General features: G+C 50.7%; 1 protein-coding gene across 1 annotated transcript in view; it reads right to left on the bottom strand.

Annotated features, from left to right (window-relative positions):
• The window catches only part of PGBD5 (piggyBac transposable element derived 5), a 64,581-nt gene extending 62,815 nt beyond the window's left edge, over window positions 1–1,766 (bottom strand). Inside the window, exon 1 of the mRNA XM_084755962.1 lies at window positions 1,180–1,766. Within this exon, the coding sequence (XP_084612088.1) occupies window positions 1,180–1,507 (328 nt within the window). The 5' untranslated portion in view covers window positions 1,508–1,766. The remainder of the gene's footprint in view (window positions 1–1,179) is intronic.
• Between the last annotated feature and the right edge of the window lie 18,488 nt (window positions 1,767–20,254).

The raw sequence follows: 20,254 nt of genomic DNA, 5'->3' as shown, positions 1-20,254 counted from the left end.
GTAGGATGGGACAGAAAGACCATTTAGAGTACTGTTAACCACAGCCAAATGCTTTTTTTTTTTTTAAATATGCCCACTTAGAACCTTACACGGTGATGCTAAGCCTCCAATCCGGCTGCAACTTTGCCCATCCACACCGCAGCCTGGCAAGGTTGCATACCACTCCCTCCAGGGCCGGGCCAGCCTTTCCCATCTCCAGCTCCCTGCAGCAACGGTCCTAGTCCGCGGGAGGTGCATTCTTGACCGATTGAACAATAACTAGAGTGTCACTAACCATGAACTACCCAAAGTGTGTGTGTGTGTTATGTGTGTGTGTGTGTGTGCGTGCGTGCGTGCGTGCGTGCGCGCGCCCGCCCGCGTGTGTGTGTGTGTGTGTGTGTGTGTGTGCGTGTGTGTGTGTAGTGGGGGGATCATGTAAAGGGCACACCCTAGTACCCATCCACACTGGTTGTGTGCACTTCACAGAAGAATATGGTGTAACATCTGCCTGCCAGGGTGGGGTGGGGGTGGGGGTGTCAAACGGGAATGCAGCCTCCACCTCTCACAAAGCAGAAGGCTGAGTTGCTGCAAAGCGGTATTTTAGGATTCGACTCTGCAGAAGCCAACAACAGCCTGAGGCCCCGGAGTGGCGCTCAACTCCAGTCACCTTCTCCAGATAATCTAGGTCTGGTCTACACACCTTGAAAGTAACTCGGACTGAGAACTCTTGCCCTATCGCGGTGGAATCACCCTTCGCTCCTCCCGGTGCTCGCGATAGACTGGAAGTTTCTCAGGAAAACAGCTCAGTGAAGAGGCTGGGGTGGCCTCTCCCAGCGCTTCAGCTGCGACCAGCCTCACCCCTGGCACCTAGATCCTGTGTACTGCGAATGACCCTGCCTCAGCGGTGGCAGGCGTTTGGATCCCCTCCACAAGGAAGGCCATACTTTACTGACCCCACAGGTGTGACACTTCCAGATGACGGAAAACCTCTGGCAAGCGCTGGCGTGGTCTCCACCCACGAGAAACCTAGGACCCCCCCGCCCCCTAGGCAACAGGACCAACCTTAAACCCCTGCTCTCAAAACCATCTCCTTCCACAAACACACGGGTTTGGGAGCGTCTGGAACTCGCCCGGCCGGTGCGCTAGCCTTCAGGCCGCACCCTGCACCCCTGCATCCCAGTGTCCCCGGTCGATCCTCACCTCCGGTGTCCTCGAAGCGTGGGGGCGGGCGATCCCGCAGCACGGCGCTCCAGCCCCCACCGGCCTCGTCCTCCTCCAGCTCCAAAGAATCCTCGGCGTGGGGTGGCGGGGCGGTCCCCGGGGGCGCGGGGCGCTCACGCTCATCGTCCGAAGAGGCGGCCGAGGAGGAGCGCGAGGCTGCGGAGGTGCTGTAGAAGGGATTCCCGCCGCTGTCCGGGCCCGACTCGCCGAACACGTCGTCCGAGATGTGCAGGCTCTCGTAGCGTGCTCGGGCCGCCTCCAGAAGCGCCGGAGCCTTCCTCCGCGCGCCCCCGCCGCCCTCGGCCATGGCCCCGGCCGCCGCCCGTGCGCCTACACCCCACAACGCCTCCCAGCCGCACGCGCCGGGCCCGGGACCCCCGCCGCGGCCCGCGGCTCCCCACCAGCGCAGCCCGCAGCACAGCGCGCGCCGCCCCGCGCCCGGCCGGCCCGCCGTCTTGGCCGCTCGGGCCGCGCGCCCGGGATGCGCCTTGGAGCTTGGGCGCCGCTGGCTGCGGCCGCGGCGGGAAGAGACTCAGCCGCTGTCCGGCGCCGCCGCCGCCGCCGCTACCCCCACCCGCGGCGTCTCCGCCGCGCCCGGCCCCGTCGCGTCCCCGCGCGCCCTCCCCGCGGCAGCCGCGTTGCGCCGCCGACCTTCCCGGGCGCGAGCCGTGGACCGGGCCCGCCTCCAACACCTCCAGCCGCTGGCCAATGGAGAGCTCGGGCCTCGCGGGGGCGGGGATAGCCGGGCGCCCCACCTCCTTGGGGCGTGGCGCGAGGCCCGTCTGTCACGGGGCTCACCTCCCACTGGCTCCTAGCGGCCCGCCGGCGTGGGGAGGGAGGCGGGTCCTCGCGCTCCGTGCTCTCTGGCCCGCCCCTTGCGCAGCCGCGCCCGGCGTCGGGGAGCTGTCCGCTCAGCGGTTCTGAAATTCACGCTGCGGACGCGCTCCAGGTGGACGGACCGCCGCGCGCTCCTGAGAATTTCAGGCTGCCCTCCTAGCTTCCCCGAATCTTGTTCTGTTGAGAAGCTGGGTCAGACACTAAAACGGTCTCCTTCGACAACTGTCATGTAAGGGCGGCAACCTGGACTGAGGTGGCTCGTCATCTCTCACAGTCCTTGAGGCTGACACCTTCTGAAACTCAACATTGCTTTCAGGAGAGCTACCACCAACTGCGCTCTGGTATTGCCTGGGCAGGCCTGGACATGCACATCTGGAAGAGAACATTATATGACCAGGAAAGAAACCAGCCGGTCGCCAGGGCTTCAGTGTCTAACAATGGAGTAGAGTCGGTGGTCTCTCCTCTTCTGGGGCAGGAGCGTGAGGCTAGAAGGCCTCCCCTTATCGGAATGTCTTCCTCCGCTCCTCCTCTGTAACATAATGCAATAAGTTGCATCAATGGTAATTGGGCCATAAAGTCACTTTCACTCCGAAATAAAATAAATCCATGTAGATGTGAAGGGCTCAGAAAACCCTACTGGGCACACTAAATGATAATTACACAAACGGAAGACAGACGATGGGCTGCGGTTTCTAAGTGTGCGTATGGAGTGAAGATGCTGGGACCAGTCTTCACCCGAGTCTGTCCCTGGGACCTCCAAACCAGGTCTCTGCACAGGCGTGAATCCATGGTAACAAACAGACAGGCTGGATGAAACTTGATCATTCCCCTTCGTGTGCATTACCTGATAAAAAGAAAAAAAGAAAGAAAGCATTTGCAGAGCACTGCAACTCTCTTGGACAAGTGCGCCAAGGAAAGGGAGGTCTTCAGCATCCCCGAGCACACGGAACCGCCAACGGCTGTGAAGCAGCTGCTTGTAAACGGACTTAAGCAGCAAGAGCCTCGGGGATCACAGGTTAAAGGAACAAAATAAGGCCTCATAGATCAAACCCAAAACCTGGGTAAGACTCCTGTAAGGGTTTTGTGTAACCTATTAAAAAGAATGAAGTGGTGAGAGGTGGGTAGCATCCGAGGGTCCAGTCCACAGGAAGGAGTCCTTGCTCCCCAGCAGCTGGCGGGAGTGTCATCCTGGTCACTTTGTCAGCATGGGAGCATCCCACAAAATGATCACTATGACAGCACAGGCCCCCGCCCCCGACGTGGTGCATGCCAAGAAACTACAGGGCCTTCATGCTTTCCCGCCTCCTCCCCCAGTGGTTCGCATGGAGAGCAAGGGAGGGAAGAGGATCACACGATGGGGGGGGGGGTGGGGGCGGCTGGGGATTTAGTTCAGCAAGCACACGGTTACTAAGCATGCCAGGATCTCTTGGTTTGATCCCCAGGAAAGCACAAACTGGCTGTGGGTGGTGCAGGCCTGTCATCCAAGGAGATGGAGGCAATAAAAACAGAAGTCCAAGGTCATTCTCAGCTACAAAGTGAGACAGCAAGTTGGAGGCCAGACTGGGCACGGCAGACACTGTCTGGAAAAGGAAAAAAGAGAGGAAGAAAAGAAGCAAGAGACTAGGGAGCAAACGTTTATCGAATAGAAATTAGATAAAGGAGCCAGGCCCAGTGGCGCATGTGGCTCTCTGAGTTCGAGGCCAGCCTGGTCTACAGAGCAAGTTCTAGGACAGCCAGTGCCCGCACCTCCATGATAGCTCACAACTGGCCAACTCCGGTCCCAGGGGTCCAATGCCCTCCTCTAGCTCCTGCAAGCACCAGGCGCTCACACATCTGTGGGAGAGCATCCACCGCTCTTAACTGCTGGGCAATCTCTCATCTCTTCCTGTCCTTCCTTCTCTTCCTCCTCTTTATTCTTTCATTTCGAGACAGCGTCCATTGTGCCCAGGCTGGCCTCCAACTTGCAGGGAAAAACAAAAACAAAAACCAGCCTGTGTTAGTTACTTTTTTCATTGCTGTTACAAAGCCTCATGGCCAAGGCAACTTACAGACGATAATATTTAACTGGACTCACGGTCCCAGATGCTTAAAGTCCATATCATGAACAAGGCGTCAGAGCAGAAACAGCTGACAGGCCTCATCTCAGACCACGGGCACAAGGTAGTGAGAAGCAGCTTGAAATGGCTGGCGTATTTTCATACCTCAAAGCCCACCACAGTGACACCCTCCTCCAACAAAGCCAAACTTCCTCATCGGTCCCCAGCAGTTTCACTACCTGGAGAGCAGGTAATCAAATGTGTGAGCCTGTGCGGGCCACTCTCACTTAAACCGCCGCACACCCATAACATTAAAGAGATGCATTTCAAAAATTAAAGGTAGATGACTGCTTCACTTTATACTCAGGCCCTTAACGTGTTATGTTGTATAAGCAAGTTCTCCAAACAAGAAAAAGTAAAAACGGGTCAGCCTTTGAAGGCAGGCGACTGCTTCTTGTCAAAATATAGGAGAGAGAGAGGAAACAGTATACTTAAGGGAGAGGCTGGAGTGATGGCTCTGTGGTCAAGAGCACTGCCTGCTCTTCCAAAGGACCCAGGTTCAGTTCCCAGCACCCACTTGGCAGGTTACAACTGTCTGTAACTCCAAGATCTGACACCTTCACACCAATGCACATAAATTAAAATTAAATAAAATACTTAAAATTTAAAAAAGCAAGCAAACAATTAAGGGCACAGTTGTCACCTGTCTGGTGTTCTCTACTGGATGCCACCCACCACTGAGTTCTCAGCATCACATTTACTGTGAGCTTAGCTGCAGAGCAGCTATTACACTGAGGTAGTTTGCCTATGAGTCATTGGAAAACATCCTCCCCCCCAAATAATTTAACTTCAAAAATAATCTCAGATTAACACTGAGCTTCCGGTTTTCAAGTTTCTCAAGAAGTTCCGAGCAGTGGAAGCAATTCCTCAATCTGTAGTAGATATGATAGATCTTGCTAAACCAAAGGTGCATGTTTTTATGTCAAAACTATTGGAGGGGCTGGGGAGATGGCTCGATGCTGAAGAGCACTGGCTGCCGGTGCAGAAGATTAGGCTTAGTGCCCAGCACCCACATGGTGGCTCACAGCTGTCTGTGACTCCAGCTGTAGGGGATTTGGTGGCTTCTTCCAGCCTCTGATGTAACAGGCTTGCACACAGTGCACATGCGCACATACAGGCAAAAGACTCAAGCATAACACAAAATAAATAAATCTTTTTTTTAAAATTTCATTTCAGTTGTGTCTGAGCCTTCTTTTTGTTTGGTTTTTATATACTTGACTGATGGGTTGCAGTTCTTGAACTGGGGCCTACCATGCTCCTGGGCTGTGTTCTGAGGCCCTGAAACTCTTTTTACAGTGTAGTGCCTTAGGTTGGTTTGTTTCCTGTTGACACGATAAAATAGTCTGACAGGAGCAGGTTAGGCGGGGAACAGGTTTATTCTGGATCGCAGCTTAAGGGTACATACAGCACATGGTATGTACCACCATGCCCAGCCCTTTATTGTGGGTTCTGGGGAGCAAAACAAGTCTTCCTGCTTGTAACATTAAGCACTTCACCAACTGATCAATTGCCACAGCCCCGTTCAGCAGCGAGGGCTTGAGGAAATCTGTCCCAGAACCAGGTCCCTTTCTGACCAATGGCTAAAACCAATCGATAACTCTAAGCCCAGACTAGAGAGATAGAAACACCCCCCAACCCCAGGGAGATTAGTTGACGCCAGTGAGCCAGTGAGGTTGGCAAGCAAGAATCCAGGGAAGGGCATGAAAAAGAAGGCAGGGAAGTGGCTTCTCATCAGGAGGATTTTTTTTTTCTCCTTGAGTTGTTTAGCTAATTTACATTTCCCTGTGGTAATCTAGGGCAGCTAGACCCCTGCGAGGCAGCACAAATGACTCTGATTAGTGTTGCAACCTACCTTTCCTTTTCCAGGGTTTGAAATAATTTTTTTTCAAGTGAATAATATGAAATGTTTAGAGTGAAAAAAAATACATATTGCAAGTCAGGTTTTTATATTCTTGGATAACAGGGCAATTTAAAAGATCTGTGCTGGTTCCAAAGCTCTCTTCCCACAGATTTTGTTTTTGTTTTTTTCAGACAGACTTGTCTATGTGGTCCATGGTGGATTTTAGGGGTGGGCCAGTCAATCTTTCTCTCCTCCTCTCCTCCTTTTGTCCTTTCCTCCCCCTGAACTGTAGTTTCCCTATGTAGCCCATGCTGGCTTTGAACTCCTAGTCATCTTCCTACAGCAGAAAAACAAGGTGAAGAGCCAGGTCCAGAGGGCCTTGCACGAATTAGCACTTGAGAGAACACAAGTTGCAAAAGAGGAATTGCTGGAAACGCCCTGTGTGTTGACTGGAGCTGCTGGCCTAGGCACAGAGGCATATGACAGGCGCTGAGTGCAATGTCCGCCTCTCTGTGGTAGCAACACTGGGTAGAGAGTCAAGCATCTAATTTAGGCATCTGATTCAGGAAGCTGTTTCTAGGATGACTGGAGGGCTGGAGAGACAGCTCAGCAGTTATGAGCACTTTCTGCTCTTCCAGAGGACATAGATGAGTTCAGTTTTCAGAACTCATGTCTAGTGGCTCATAACTGCATGTAACTCCAGCTCCACAGGATCAAACACATTTTTCTGGACTCCACAGGCACCTGTACATAGGTGGTATGTGAGTGTCCATGAGCTCATGTGTGCATGCACATATAAACACACATACAAACAAAAATTAAATATCTAGATTTACATAGTGGAGCATGCTTGTATTATTATTATTATTATTATATTATTATATATTACATATTATAATATTGATATATACTTTTATTATAATATGCAATTGGATATTATATTTATATATTTGTATTATAATTTGTAATATAATGTGCTATGTTGTATTATTATGATTCAGAGCCTATATTATTATATAAAGGAGCAAATTATCCTGTCTAAATCCAGCTCTTTGCACAGAATGCCTATTTGAGCTGCTAAGCTTTCTCACATCTCTGGCTGCCCTTGGAAGCATTTTGTTTTGTTTTTGTGGGGTTTTTTTTTCCTTAAAAAGTTCTCTCATGGGCTGGATATGGTGGCTCACACCTTTTCCCCCCAACATCATGTTTTTATTGATTGTTTGGGAATTTCACACAATGCACCCCAATCACACTCATTTTTCCTTCTTCCCAGGTCCACCCTCCTGCCCTCCCTCCAAAAGAAAAGGAAATATCAAGTCCAATTAGTGTTGCCCACATACTCACTGGAGCATGGTCAAACTCCCAGTGGCCTTCCCCTGAAAGATAACTGAGTCCCTCCACACACACAGAGCAAAAGCCGTCAGCTGTGCTCACACCCTTAACGACAGCAGGCAGGAAGAGGAGGCAGGTGGATCTCTGTGAGTTCGAGGCCAGCCTGGTCTAATAGTAAGTTCCAAGACAGGAGCTACATAGAGAGATCTTGTCTCAGGAAAAAAAAAAGTTCCCTCAGTGGGGATGAGGTCCCTAAAGGGCTCCATTTTGCCCGTGCTCCAGTAAGTGGCTCTATATGCATGCACACACAGGCACCTATAAGTGGACACAGTGAGGTTTTTAAAATAAATACAAGATGAGGTTTGGATGGAAAAGTGGTAGTGAGGGGAAAGAGGCGGGGTTGGGGGGTAGAGAATAAAGGGTGGGTTTTGGTCAAACCACGTTATACATGTGCATGAAATTCTCAGTTTTAAAAGGGGCCCCTCCCACTCTGTCCTCTGCTGTCCAATTCATTATTCCTGGGCACAAGAACCCAGAAGTCCCAGCAGCTTTGCGTAAGCCCTCTCTTTGTAGCATACTCTTTGGGGGGGCATTAAGAAATTTTAATATATCATTATGGTACATTGTTTTTGTACTATTAGATAGTCTCGTGTTACTTTATGCAGTGATGCTTAATGTTTACTGAAAGAAAATAAAAGAATTATATCAAGGGATGGTTCATAAAAATTTTTCATTAATTTCTTTATTCGCTATATACCCTGATCATAGCCCCGCCCCCCCCCGCCAAGCTCCCCTTTAACACACACCCTCCCCCCATTCCCTCCACTCCTTTTTGTCAGGCCTCCTCAGGGGAAGCCTCCTCAGGGGTACCAACCCACCCTGGCACATTATGTCACAGCAGGACTAGGCTCACCCTCTCCCACTGAGGACAGGCAAGGCAGCCCAGCTACAGTAAAGGGATCCAAAGGCAGGAAACAGAGGCAGAGACAGGCCCAGCTCCAGTTGTTGGGAACCCACACGAAGACCAAGCTGCACATCTGCTGTTATGTGTAGGGGATCTAGGTCCCAGCCCATGCGTGCTCTTTGGTTGGTGGTTCAGTCTCTGGGAGCCCCCATGGGCCCAGGTTAGTTAGCTCTGTAGGCGTTCCTGTGGTGACCTTGACACGTCTGGCAACCTCAACTCTTCCTCCCACTCTTCCACAGAACTCCCCCAGCTCCACCTCATGTTCGGCTGTGGGCCTCTGCATCTGCTTCCATCAGCTGCTGGATGAAGCCTCTGAGAAGGCAGTTATTCTAGGCTCCTGTCTGGAAGCTTAGCAGAGTATAATTAACAGTGTCAGGGGTTGGCTCTCTCCCACGGGGTGGGTTTCGAGTTGGGCCAGTCACCGGTTGGCCGTTCCCTCAATCTCCGCTCCATCTTTATCCCTGCACATCTTACAGGCAGGACAAATTTTGAGTTGAAGTTTTTGTGGGTGGGTTGGTGTCCCACCCTATGGTGCCCCTCCTATGGAAGTCCTGCCTGGCTACAGGAGGTGGTGACTTCAGATTCTATGTCCCCCACTACTGCTAGGAGTCTCAGCTAGGGTCACCCCCCCCCCAAAGACTTCCTGGGACCTCCCAAATCCCAGGTTGCTGGCTCCTCACAGCATACTCTTAACGGCAGCTGTCTAGAATTTATCTAATTGTCGTTTGTATCTCAACTCACGCCCACGTAGTGACACTTCTCAGTACCTTAGCCATGGGGTCATGCAGGAAAGGTGGCGGCGGATAGTCATTATTTATGCTCTGAGTGTTAGGGCTGCCTGCTGCACTCCGAGTCAGAGCTTGGCTCTGTCCAGGAAAAGAACGTTCCTTCAAGCCATCAGTATCAACTGCTGTTCAGGAACCAACCAAGCTGCAGGGGTCACACTAAGTTAGTAAACATAGACTAGGGACATAATTAAGAATTTCTAGTAATTGGGGAAGGGTGAAGAATCCCAAGACCAGTGTTTTCCTTGAGAACTGCTAAGGAGCACAGCCTTCTCCCAGAGTCTTTTTTTTTTTTAATTTCTTTATTATTTTTACAGTATTCTGCCTGCATGTGCACCTGCAGGCCAGAAGAGGGCAGAAGAGCACATTATAGATGGCTGTGAGACACCATGTGGTTGCTGGGAATTGAACTCAGGACCTCTGGAAGAGCAGCCAGTGCTCTGAGCCATCTCTCCAGCACCACCTCCTGGAGCCTTGAAAAAGGATTAGGCACTTGGCTCCAGGCAGCAACCGAGGATGGGCCCTTCGCTGCCTTGGGAGACCTGCAGGCCATAGGATGCCCAGAGGACAGTATTTTCCCACTGCAGCGGAGACAGGGACACTCCTCAGCAGCATAAGCAATCGACTCCGGTCCCTTTAGCGTATAAAGCCTCTCTGGAGAAAAGTGCCATTGAAGGTGCTGGTGGCAGGGCTTCGTCTCCTAAAGGTCACATGACTCTGACCTCCTCCTCATCAGCCCCCTACCATTCCTAAGCTGAAGGATTACTGGTGCTAAGTTGAAACACAAGCACACACCTCCACGATAAGTAGCAAGTTGTCCATCTTTGGAACCAACGATGTTGTCAGATTAGCTGGACCACAGCCTGCAAGTCATTGTCTAGTGAGTCCCCCTTTTAAAAATAGAGAGTGATGAGCTGGAGAGGTGGCTCAGCGGTTAAGAGCACTGGCTGCTCTTCCAGAGGACCTGAGTTCAATTCCCAGCAACCACATGGTGGCTCACAACCATCTATAATGAGATCTGGTGCCCTCTTCTGGTGTGCAGGTGTACATGCAGATAAAACACTCATACAATAAATAAATAAATAAACTTAAAAAATAAAAGAGAGAGAGCGGTTCATTCTGTAAGTTTTGCTACTCTAGAGCACCCTGACTCGTTAACTTAATTACTCTCCTTAATTTAGGGATATCTAGGGTTGACTTTGCACTTCTGATCCTCCTGTCTCTGCCTCATAGCTCACCATGTGCGTTAGACAGGCACGACACCAACTGACCTACATCACCACACCCCTTTTACTGAATGCCTTCTGTACAGTCCCTGTCTTCAACCAAGCACTTTCTGCATTGTCGAGCTCTGACCTCGGCGTACGCATTGTGGCTCGAGCAGTCACAATTCAGCTACTTACAACAGGCTAATGATGTCCCTTTCAAGAAACTAACACTGCATTTTTGTGCTCCTCGGTCTATACTAATGTGTATCTGTAGCTTCCTAGTGAAACCTGCTTTAGAAGAACAAAGAGAGTCTAATATGCTTCCACAAGTCCACAATCAAAACAAACCGTAATCTGGGATCTGGCCACCTTATGTTCAGTGACAGAAAACACCTGCCTGGGGATTTTCCTTTATTAACAGGGAGAGGAACGGAGCATTTGGGCATCTCTGTGGAGTTTGTTTTCAATCCTGCTTGCATGCTGTCGTCCAAACCTAATTAGCTGCCGGCTACACAGAGCAGGGATGAGGTTAATTACATGGCACTGGCCACTGTGTGTCTCTTTCATTATTGCTAGTGCTTCTGTTATTTTTACACATAAAAGACAGGCTCCATTCAGAATCTAAAACTCATCAAATAGAAGAGATTTTTTTTTTGAGACAGGGTTTCTCTGTGTAGCCTTGGCTGTCCTGGACTCACTTTGTAGACCAGGCTGGCCTCGAACTCACAGTGATCTACCTGCCTCTGCCTCCCGAGTGCTGGGATTAAAGGCGTGCAACACACCCGGCTGAATTTGCACTAAAAAAAGCGATGGAAAGAGAACACAGACTACAATGGAAGCTAGTAAATTAACCACCTTTCTCATCACCGTGACCAAGTTATCTGATAAGAAGGAACTTGAAGGACAGCTTTATTTTGGCTCAAGTTTGGGAGATAGGGTCCTTCGTAGTAGAAAACACAGTGCCGGGAACGTGAGGCCAGCTGATCACATTGTGTCCACAGTAGAGATGGAAACTGAGCTAGAAGTGGGACCTAGCAGTCAGATGTCAAGGTCCACCCACAGTGACCCGCTTCCTCCCAGTGAGACCTCACCTTCTAATACAGTAGGCACACTGTACCCCGTGTGTGCTGGCTGGAGCAGTGTGGTAGGTTTGCTGTAACGTTGTCCTGGCGACAGTACTGCTGGCCGTCCGCATTTCTCAGCCTTATTATCATTGCACAGGACCACTCTGTGCTGTCCACGGATGCCTGCGGTGTGGGCACGCGTGCCCTGCTGTAACTCACAAGAGCATTCACCCTCCAAGGAATCTTTGGCCAGAACCCTGGCGCCGGTGCCACAATAGCAGGGGCTCTTGAACAGAGCAGCAGGCAGGCTCAGAGTTTAGGGGTGAAGCTGTGTCTGTCTCTTTTACCACCTGCCCTCCACAGCCAGGACTCAGCACACAGTAGGGCAGCCCCTGAGGATTCTAACTTGTCCCAGGTCCTCCTACCTCACCTACCGCCTGTGTCTTGGGTTCTCCGTATCACCTTATGGGCTACCAGCCAGAACCCCCCAGAGCCCTACCTCAGCTGCTATGATTCCATCAGGGGCAGCCACTTGTTCTCACAGCCTGAGCCAGCCCTGACATCCTAACCTTTCTGTGTCACAGAGTCCGGGGAGGGATGAATGAAGAGACACACAGCACGAAGCCAAGAGTCACAGGCTCCCCAGAGCAAGCCCAGCTGTCTAAAGCGACAGAAATCATTATCCAGGTCAATAATGCAAAAATCAAGAAATAATGACCTTCATTTTCTGAAATAATAAAATGACAGCACCAACCATATCTGTAACCTTTAGCAGACATTTACTTTGAGAATCAAAAGCCTGGTTTTAAAGCACTTTGCCAATGAGTGGCTCCCGTTAAGTCTCCGCGTGAAAGGATAGACGGATCTGAGGTTCAGGGAGCAGGCTTCAGAGCTGTCTTTACCATTATCGAAATGGATTCAGCTTGACCCAATTTTCCTTTGCTTCAAGGTCAGAAGCACTGTGGTCTCCCGGAGCGACATTCTCCACACCCACAGATCAGAAGTTTGCTCAGAGAGCCTCAACTTGAGCAGAAGCAAAGAGAGGCCGATGGAGAACTGTCGTTTATTTTTAATTGCAAGATACGATGGCAACCTTAGGGAACACTTGGTGCTAGGTTGCAGGAGGCTGGCTGAATTTCCTACCTTGACTAACTTCATCCTGACAAAAACCCCACCAGGGACACATCCTGTTTCTCAGACCACACACAAGGAAATGGGAACATCAAGATCTCCCACTAGAAAAGGGACCCAAGAGCTGGGTGTGGTGGCGCACGCCTTTAATCCCAGCACTCGGGAGGCAGAGGCAGGTGGATCACTGGGAGTTTGAGGCCAGCCTGGTCTACAAAGTGAGTCCAGGACAGCTAAGGCTACACAGAGAAACCTGTCTCGGAAAAGAAAGAAAGAAAGAAAGAAAGAAAGAGAGAAAGAGAAAAAGAGAAAGGGACCTGATTAGCTTAGATAGCATAGCTTTCCAAGAGAGAAGAATTCCTCTGCCTCATGTTGCTAGTATTTTCTTTTTAAAAAATAATTACTTATATTTTAAGTTATATGTACATGTGTATATGATTGTATGTTTATGGGTATGTGAGTGCAGTGCCCGCAGAAGCCAGAAGAGAATCCTCCAGGAGTTGGAGTTACAGGCAGTTTGTGAGCACCTAGAGTGGAGCTGGGAACCGAACCCGGGTCCTCTGGAAGAACAGAGCGCTATTAACCACTGAGCCACTTCCCTAGTCCATGTTAATGTCTTTTTTTTTTTAATTGAACTATCATTTTTACGTCATAAGATGCTCACATCTTGAATGGCCCATTTGGTAAGTTTAAACATTAGTCATATTTCTGTGCTGAAATCCAAAACTAGATAAGGAATTTTCATACCCAAGAAGCCCCACAGCTCTGTGGTGAAGAGCACCACGCGGGAGCTTGTCTGCTTCTGTCGCTGTGGCTCAGCCCTCGGGTGCTGTGAGTCCCTCTGCAATGGAATGCTGCAATCCTGTAACGTCCGAGTCCAGCTTCCTCCACAGAGTGTGAGCTTTTGATTGACATGTGCTGCTTTTATGCATTTGCTTGCTCTTTTTCCCTTGCGTTTAAGGGACTGTTTTCCCATTTTTCTATTGACAGGCATTTGAATTATCAGGAACAAGGATGTTACTAACACCTCATACAGGGCTTTTCCTGGTGTACACGACACAAACACAGGCACAGAGGTTCCGGGGTTGGAGAGCAGAGCATGGCGAGCATTGCTGTGTATGTTACCACCCTCCCTCACTCTGCGGCTGCGTCCTCAGAAATCAGCTCACCAGACGTCCAGGAGGCCCCTAGCTGCCTGTGAGCTGCTCCTATCAGCACACAAGGGGGCCCTGGGCTAGTGCAGGCTTCTGTGGGGTCTCCCCTCTAGTAGCCTGTGCTATACCCCGTTGTCACTATGTCCCCTGAGCCTCTGGAAAGTCATTTTGTTCTCTAAGTCTCAATTTTCCTCATTTCCACAGAAGTGAGACACAGCAGAGGTAAGAGCCCTAGCCTTGCACTGGAGGAGGGTTCAGTCAGTGGGGTGGTTGTCACACAAGCATGAGGACCTGAGTTCGAGACTCAATACCTACATACGCAGCTAGTCCCAGTCTTGCAGGCTGCTAATCCCAGCACTGGGGATGCGGACCAGAGGGTGCCAAGGGCTTGCTTAGTGGCCATCCTAGTTGGTGAGTCCCAGGCCAGTGAAAGACCTTGTGTCATGAGCCGAGGTGGACACTTTCTGATGAATGACGACTGACATTAACCCATGACCTCCATATGCACACACATGTGCATACACACTTGCACACACACACACACACACAGGACAAAAAAGAAAATTTTTTTTATTCTTTTATGACCCATTTGAGTACTTGATCACTGTGCACAGTTGGTGCACAGAGGTCTTGCGTTCCTCTTGATGTGTAACCTCCCGGTTAGGCCTGTGTGAGCCTTCACTTCTGCAGGAACACATGAGATCACTCTTTGCTATGACTGCTTCCTCTTTTCCCAAGGCTGGCATGGGTATGGAAGGCAGCCCGTACTTTGATTTCTCATGAAGCAGTCACATTGCTTGGGTCACACCGGCCCTCAACACCACTACACAGGGCCCCTGGGATGGAGTCTGCCCCGCCTGAGCCACGCCACGCTGACAATCTTGCTCTGATTTTCTCCCCACTGTTTTCAGCATTTGCCACCTGGGACTTCTCGTCTTTTTACCAAACTGCGGCATAACTCCTGTTGTTTTCACAGTTTCTGAAACCCTTGCTCTCAGAGTTCAACCTTGGCTAACAAGCAGCTTCGCAGTCAAGACCACTCCTCTGATTGGTACCTCCCTGGGTCTGTCTGACAGCCTGTGCCTTCTCAGAACAGTGGCATCTCTGCTCCTCATTGTGGCTTTGGGACCACAGAGGAGACACAAAATGTTCTGAGCTGGGCTTTTCCTGTCTCCTCCTCTTGCTTCCTGGCCCCTCCCCCTCCCCTTCCTCCTCCCTCCCCCTCCCCCTGGCATATGGCGTGGCGCAGTGGCCAGGGCTGAGGCAGCCTGGTGAGGTCGGCTCTGTGGAGAAGCAGCTCTGCCTCTGGGCTGTGCTCACAGGCTCTTCTTGTGCGGCTCACATTGTTCCCTCATGTGTGCTCCACTAAAGAAGCCTGTAGGTTTTCTTTACGCCTTCTTAACAAACTACGCTGTGTCCCTGCGCTGTTCTGCCTTGGAATTACGGCGTCAATTGTGTGGCTTAATGTTCTCCTTTTACTTTGCTTCTTTGTAATTGCTAAGCTTTCTAATTTCATTTTCTTCTAAAAATTCTCTTAGCGCGCGTGCGTGCGCGCACGCGCGCGCGCGCGCGCACACACACACAAAGGGAAAAGATCAAAATACTTGGGTGTGAATCTAACAAAGTATGTACAAGGCTGTGATGGTTGATGCTGATTGTCAACTTAGAACTGCCTAGGAGGCAAACTCCTGAGTCAGCACCTGAGGGGATACCTCAACTGAGGTGACTGAGGCGAGATAACACACCCTGAGGTGCAGACTGCACCATCCGATGGGCTGCAGCCCCAGACAGGAGAAGAGCTGAGCGGCAGGACTCAGCTCTCTCTGCTCCCTGCGTGCAGCTGCAGTGTGACCAGCCACCTCCCACTCCCCATGTCAATGCCTGGATCTGGATCGCACCCTCAAGCCGCAAGCCCAAATAAATGCTCTCCCCCCTTCAGTGGCTTTCGTTAACTGTTGAGTTACAGTTATAAAAACAGTTATCAAGGGGCTGGAGAGATGGCTCAGAGGTTAAGAGCACTGTCTGTTCTTCCAAAGGTCCTGAGTTCAATTCCCAGCAACCACATGGTGGCTCACAACCATCTATAATACATTCTGGGCCCTCTTCTGGTACGTGGGCAGAGTACTGTATAAATAATAAATAAATCTTTTTTTTTTTTTTTGGTTTTTCGAGACAGGGTTTCTCTGTGTAGCCTTGGCCATCCTGGACTCACTTTGTAGACCAGGCTGGCCTCGAACTCACAGTGATCCACCTGCCTCTGCCTCCCGAGTGCTGGGATTAAAGGCGTGCGCCACCACGCCCGGCCAATAATAAATAAATCTTAAAAAAAAAAAAAAGAACAGTTATCAATACAAAGACTATGTTGGAAAAACCACAAAGAAAGAACTAAGCAAGGGACTGACATCCCATGTTCATGGAAGGGGAGATGCGTAGCTTTAGTGTAGTCTCCATCAAAACCTCAGAAACGATTGCGGAAGGACAAACCCATCCCAACATTCATTTGGAAAGGTGAAAGGCACAGACTAGGCAACGCAGTGCTGAATGAGAGGACAACTTCCCAACTGACCCCCCCTCCCCAGTGTGAGAGGACTCCCAGACACACCGGAGCAGCCGCACTCGTGAGCTACAGTGATGGTGACATCATGCATCCGGCCTGTAGAGGCCCCGGTGAGGTCAGCATGGAGTGCAGTTGGCCATGAAGTTCCACCCCTAGCTGAGCAGCTATTGGCAGTAGCTGCCGGAAGAAGAAGGGCCAGGTTTCTCCAAGAGCATAAAGTGTAACAAGTCAGCTCTGCTCCAGTGAAAGGCCGTACTCTAAGAGGACACGTGCAGGGAGACAGAGGCAGCTGGAGGCCAGCTTGGTCTGCACAGTCAGTTCCAGGCCAGCGAGGGTTACATAGTGAGACCCTGTCTCAAAACAAAACGAAACAAAACAGCCTGGTCTACAAAGTGAGTCCAGGACAGCTAAGGCTACACAAAGGAACCCTGTCTCAAAAAACCAATAAAAGAAAACAAATTTGAGAAGAGTATTTGGACAGCACAAATGGACACAACTTTGAGTGGGAACATGGTGCTTAACTTTAAAACATGTAAAGCAGATGTGACATGTCTGAAAAGAAAGGTATAGCATTTGCTTTAATAGTGAGAGCTCTCAACGTGTCTCTCTTCATTTTCATTTTTAACTTGTGTCTTTTCCTTGTTCCACCCCCCACCCCTTCCTTTGGACTGACTAAGCGCCCCACTCCCCAACCCTTCCTTTGGGCTGGCTAAGTGCCCCAGCCCCTACCCCTTTGGGCTGACTAAGCGCCCCAGCCCCCACCCCTTCCTTTGGGCTGACTAAGCGCCCCAGCCCCCACCCCTTCCTTTGGGCTGACTAAGCGCCCCAGCCCCCATCATTTGGATTTTGCTCTCTTCTGCATTGGGAAATCACATCTCCATTCTTCCTAAAGGCCTCCATTGTGTGTCTGTTTAGGTTTGTTTGGACGGCTTCCTGCCTCCTGATGAACACGGGGCTTGTTCTCAACATTTGCTGATGCATGCTCTCCTGCTCTAAAAGGGCCTGCGCTGTTTTAGTCCTACCAGGATGCTTTTCAGGCGCATGACTCATCCTAGCCCGTCCTGGACCCACACTCAGCCTGTGAAGATGGAAGCGAGGCAGCATCCTGCTCGGCACTGACACTGCAGGAGACGGCACTGTCCTCTCCTTCATAATGGGCCTCCCGTCCAGCTGCTTATCTCTTAGGATGTGCTGGGCTCCTTGGATCTGAATTTGGTGTCCTTCACAAAAGGCTTTTCCCCCTAATTTTTCGGGTTTTAGAGAATGGATGTTACATAAGCCAGGCTGGTCCCCAAACTCGCTGTAACAGAGGTTGACTTGTACAGCCCTGGTCATCTTGCCTCCGGCCCCTGAGTACTGGGCTTTCAGATGCTCATCACCACCGAACCCAGGGCCAGCACTCTACCGAATGAACTACACCCCCAGCTCCCCGATCTTTTCAACTATGGCCTATTCTTCTACTCTAGTGCTGACTCTCAAGATAACACTCATTTACGTCTCTTTCTATCTTCCTTTCCTTCCTTCTTTCACTTTTTTCTGACATAATGTTTCTATATAGCTCAAACTGGCTTTGACTCCCCCCATCCTTGAGCTACTGTCGTCTAAGGAAAGGTCCCGTGGCCCAGCTGATAGTCACAAAGAGGATTGGTTTTTGAGTCTCCTGAGGATGCTACCAGCCTGGGATCACCTTGAATAAAACACCTTCCTGTGATATCTGGTGGCTGGAGAGGTTCTGTGGATTTGTATCACATCCTCCTGTGGCCATGTCTTCCCTTCCTGCAGCGCCACACCTAGCTAGGTAAGAATGCTTACCTGGTGTGCCCGAGGCTCACTCACTTCACTCTGACCCTGAAGCTGCAGTGCTTCCGGGTCTTTCCTTGGGCAGTATGTTTTGCCTTGGAGTCCTCCCCGGAGGGACTGGAGTTCCAGTGCAGACTCCCACACCACTGTTCTTAGCCTGGCAGAGGCCCTCACATACACCCACCTCTTAGGCTCCTGGACTCATCGCTCTTCCTGTCACTGTGACAAAAATGCCTGGCAAAAGCGACTTAAATAAGGGACGGTTTAACTTGACTCACTGTGCCGCCCCATCATGGAGGGGAAGGGATGAAGGCACGTGCTCACATCTGACGCCTCTCACTTGGAAGGCAGAGCAGGAAGCAGAGGAAATGGGCTCCAAAGCAGCATGATGCTATAGCCTCAAAGGCCTACCTTTCTACTTGGTGGTCTATCCTAGCTAGGCAGGCCCTCGCCACCCCAGCCAACTGGAGACGAAGTACAAAACAAGAGCTTATAGGGGACATTTCACAACGACATCTTGACAGCCATGGGCTCTGCATTGGTTCCCTTCTGAGCGAAAAGGAAGCATCTAGTGTTTACTCGGCCGCGTAGCTTTTCCTGTTACTATTGCTGCTCAGGGTGTGCTGGCTTCCGACACACCAGAACAAGAGCTGCTCTGCTGGCCGGGGTGGTGTGCGCCTGTGACCCCAGCACTAGGAAGGCTGAACCAGGAGGACTGCAGGTTCCTTGTCCACACAGGGGACTTTGTCCCAACAACAAGAGTTCAGCTCTGAATTTGACAGAAGGGCTTGCTGTGCGGTGTCATCCAGTGAAGACTGCTGGGACACGGGTCTAAGCCAATGGAAAGTCTTTCTTAGCTGGCCGGCGACTACCCTAAGTGTTCGGGACCCAGTGTAGAACCGAGCCTTTCTCAGGATGACAGAACCATGTTCTGGGTTGACACACTTCAGTCAACATGAACAGTTAGCCAGAACAGAACCACAGACTACAGAAGCTAAAAAGCAAGGTTAGCGCATCTAGAGGCTTTCCCAGAGCTGTGGATGTTGATGCATCAGGCCTTTGTTTTAGTTTTGGCAGGTGGTGCTGTCTACATGCTGGGTTTCACAGCCTGGATGGCACTTCCATCATGGAGTCAGTTGTGCTAAGGTTTGGGGGCCTGTTACAGGCTTTGGGGATTCAATGATAAAACTTAGCCCTACAGCAGCCACAGAAGCTCTGTGAACCAGGACTCTCCTTCTCTGACAGGTTATTAGATTAAACCAAACCAGCAAACAGGCCAACTGTCCCGAGTTACGGTGGTGGCTGTGGTGGTTTGAATGAACCCGCCCCCGTAGGCTCAGGGAGAGGCACTAGTAGGAGGTGTGGCCTTGTTGGAAGTAGGGTGTCTCCCTCAGGGTAGGCTTTGAGGCCTCAGAAGCTCAACCTCGGTCCAGTGGCTCACTCTTCCTTCTTGCTGCCCGAGGACCCAGGTGGAGAACTCTCAGCTGTCTCTTCAGCACCATGTCTGCCCACACGCTGCCATGTTTTTCACCATGATGAGGATGGACTAAACCTCTGAACTGTAAGCCAGCCCCCAATTTTAAATGTTTTCCTTTATAAGAGCTGCCATGGTCATCGCGTCTCTTCATAGCAATAGAAACTCTTACTAAGACGGTGGAATTTCTGTGATAGCAGGTACAGAAAGGGAGGAGATGGAACATTTTTTAAGTTGCCAGTGTGTGTATGTGTGTGTGTGTGTGTGTTTGTGTGTGTGTGTGTGTGTGTGTGTGTGTGTAAGCCAGACATCAGCATTGATGTCAAGTGTCTTCCTCAAACAAGTCTCTCTCTTACTTTTTGAGACAGGATCTGGAGCCTGAAGGTTGCCCATAGGCTAAACTGGCTGTCACCAGGAGCCCCCAGGCATCCTAGAGGACAGACGTTTCTAAGTGATTCTCCTAAGGTCAGATTGGATGGCTCTCGTGTTGAGGTACGATAGCTGGATGAAGCTCCTCTGGCTGCCAGAGGAACGTCGCAGGGCCATTTTCAAACCTTCCCAGAGAGAACAGCATCCAGGGTTATAATGAGCTCTCTGCAACAGAGAGGCTGCTGAGAATAGCTCCAGGCATCTGAGGGCAGCATCACCTGCCTCCCGAGGCCCCGTGCTGCAGCTATTCATGCCTTAGACTGAGAACCCTCAGGCCCAGCTCATAGAAAGTGCGTGTCACCAAGTCACATCCCACATACGTGTGAATCAGGCCATAAGGCCCCAGCATCAAAAGGAGCCCAGAAATGCCTGGGTCACAATGGCAG

The sequence above is a fragment of the Acomys minous genome (genome assembly GCF_964271855.1).
Source record: "Acomys minous genome assembly, chromosome: 14".
NCBI lineage: Eukaryota > Metazoa > Chordata > Mammalia > Rodentia > Muridae > Acomys > Acomys minous.
This window is presented reverse-complemented; position numbering and strand designations above follow the sequence as displayed.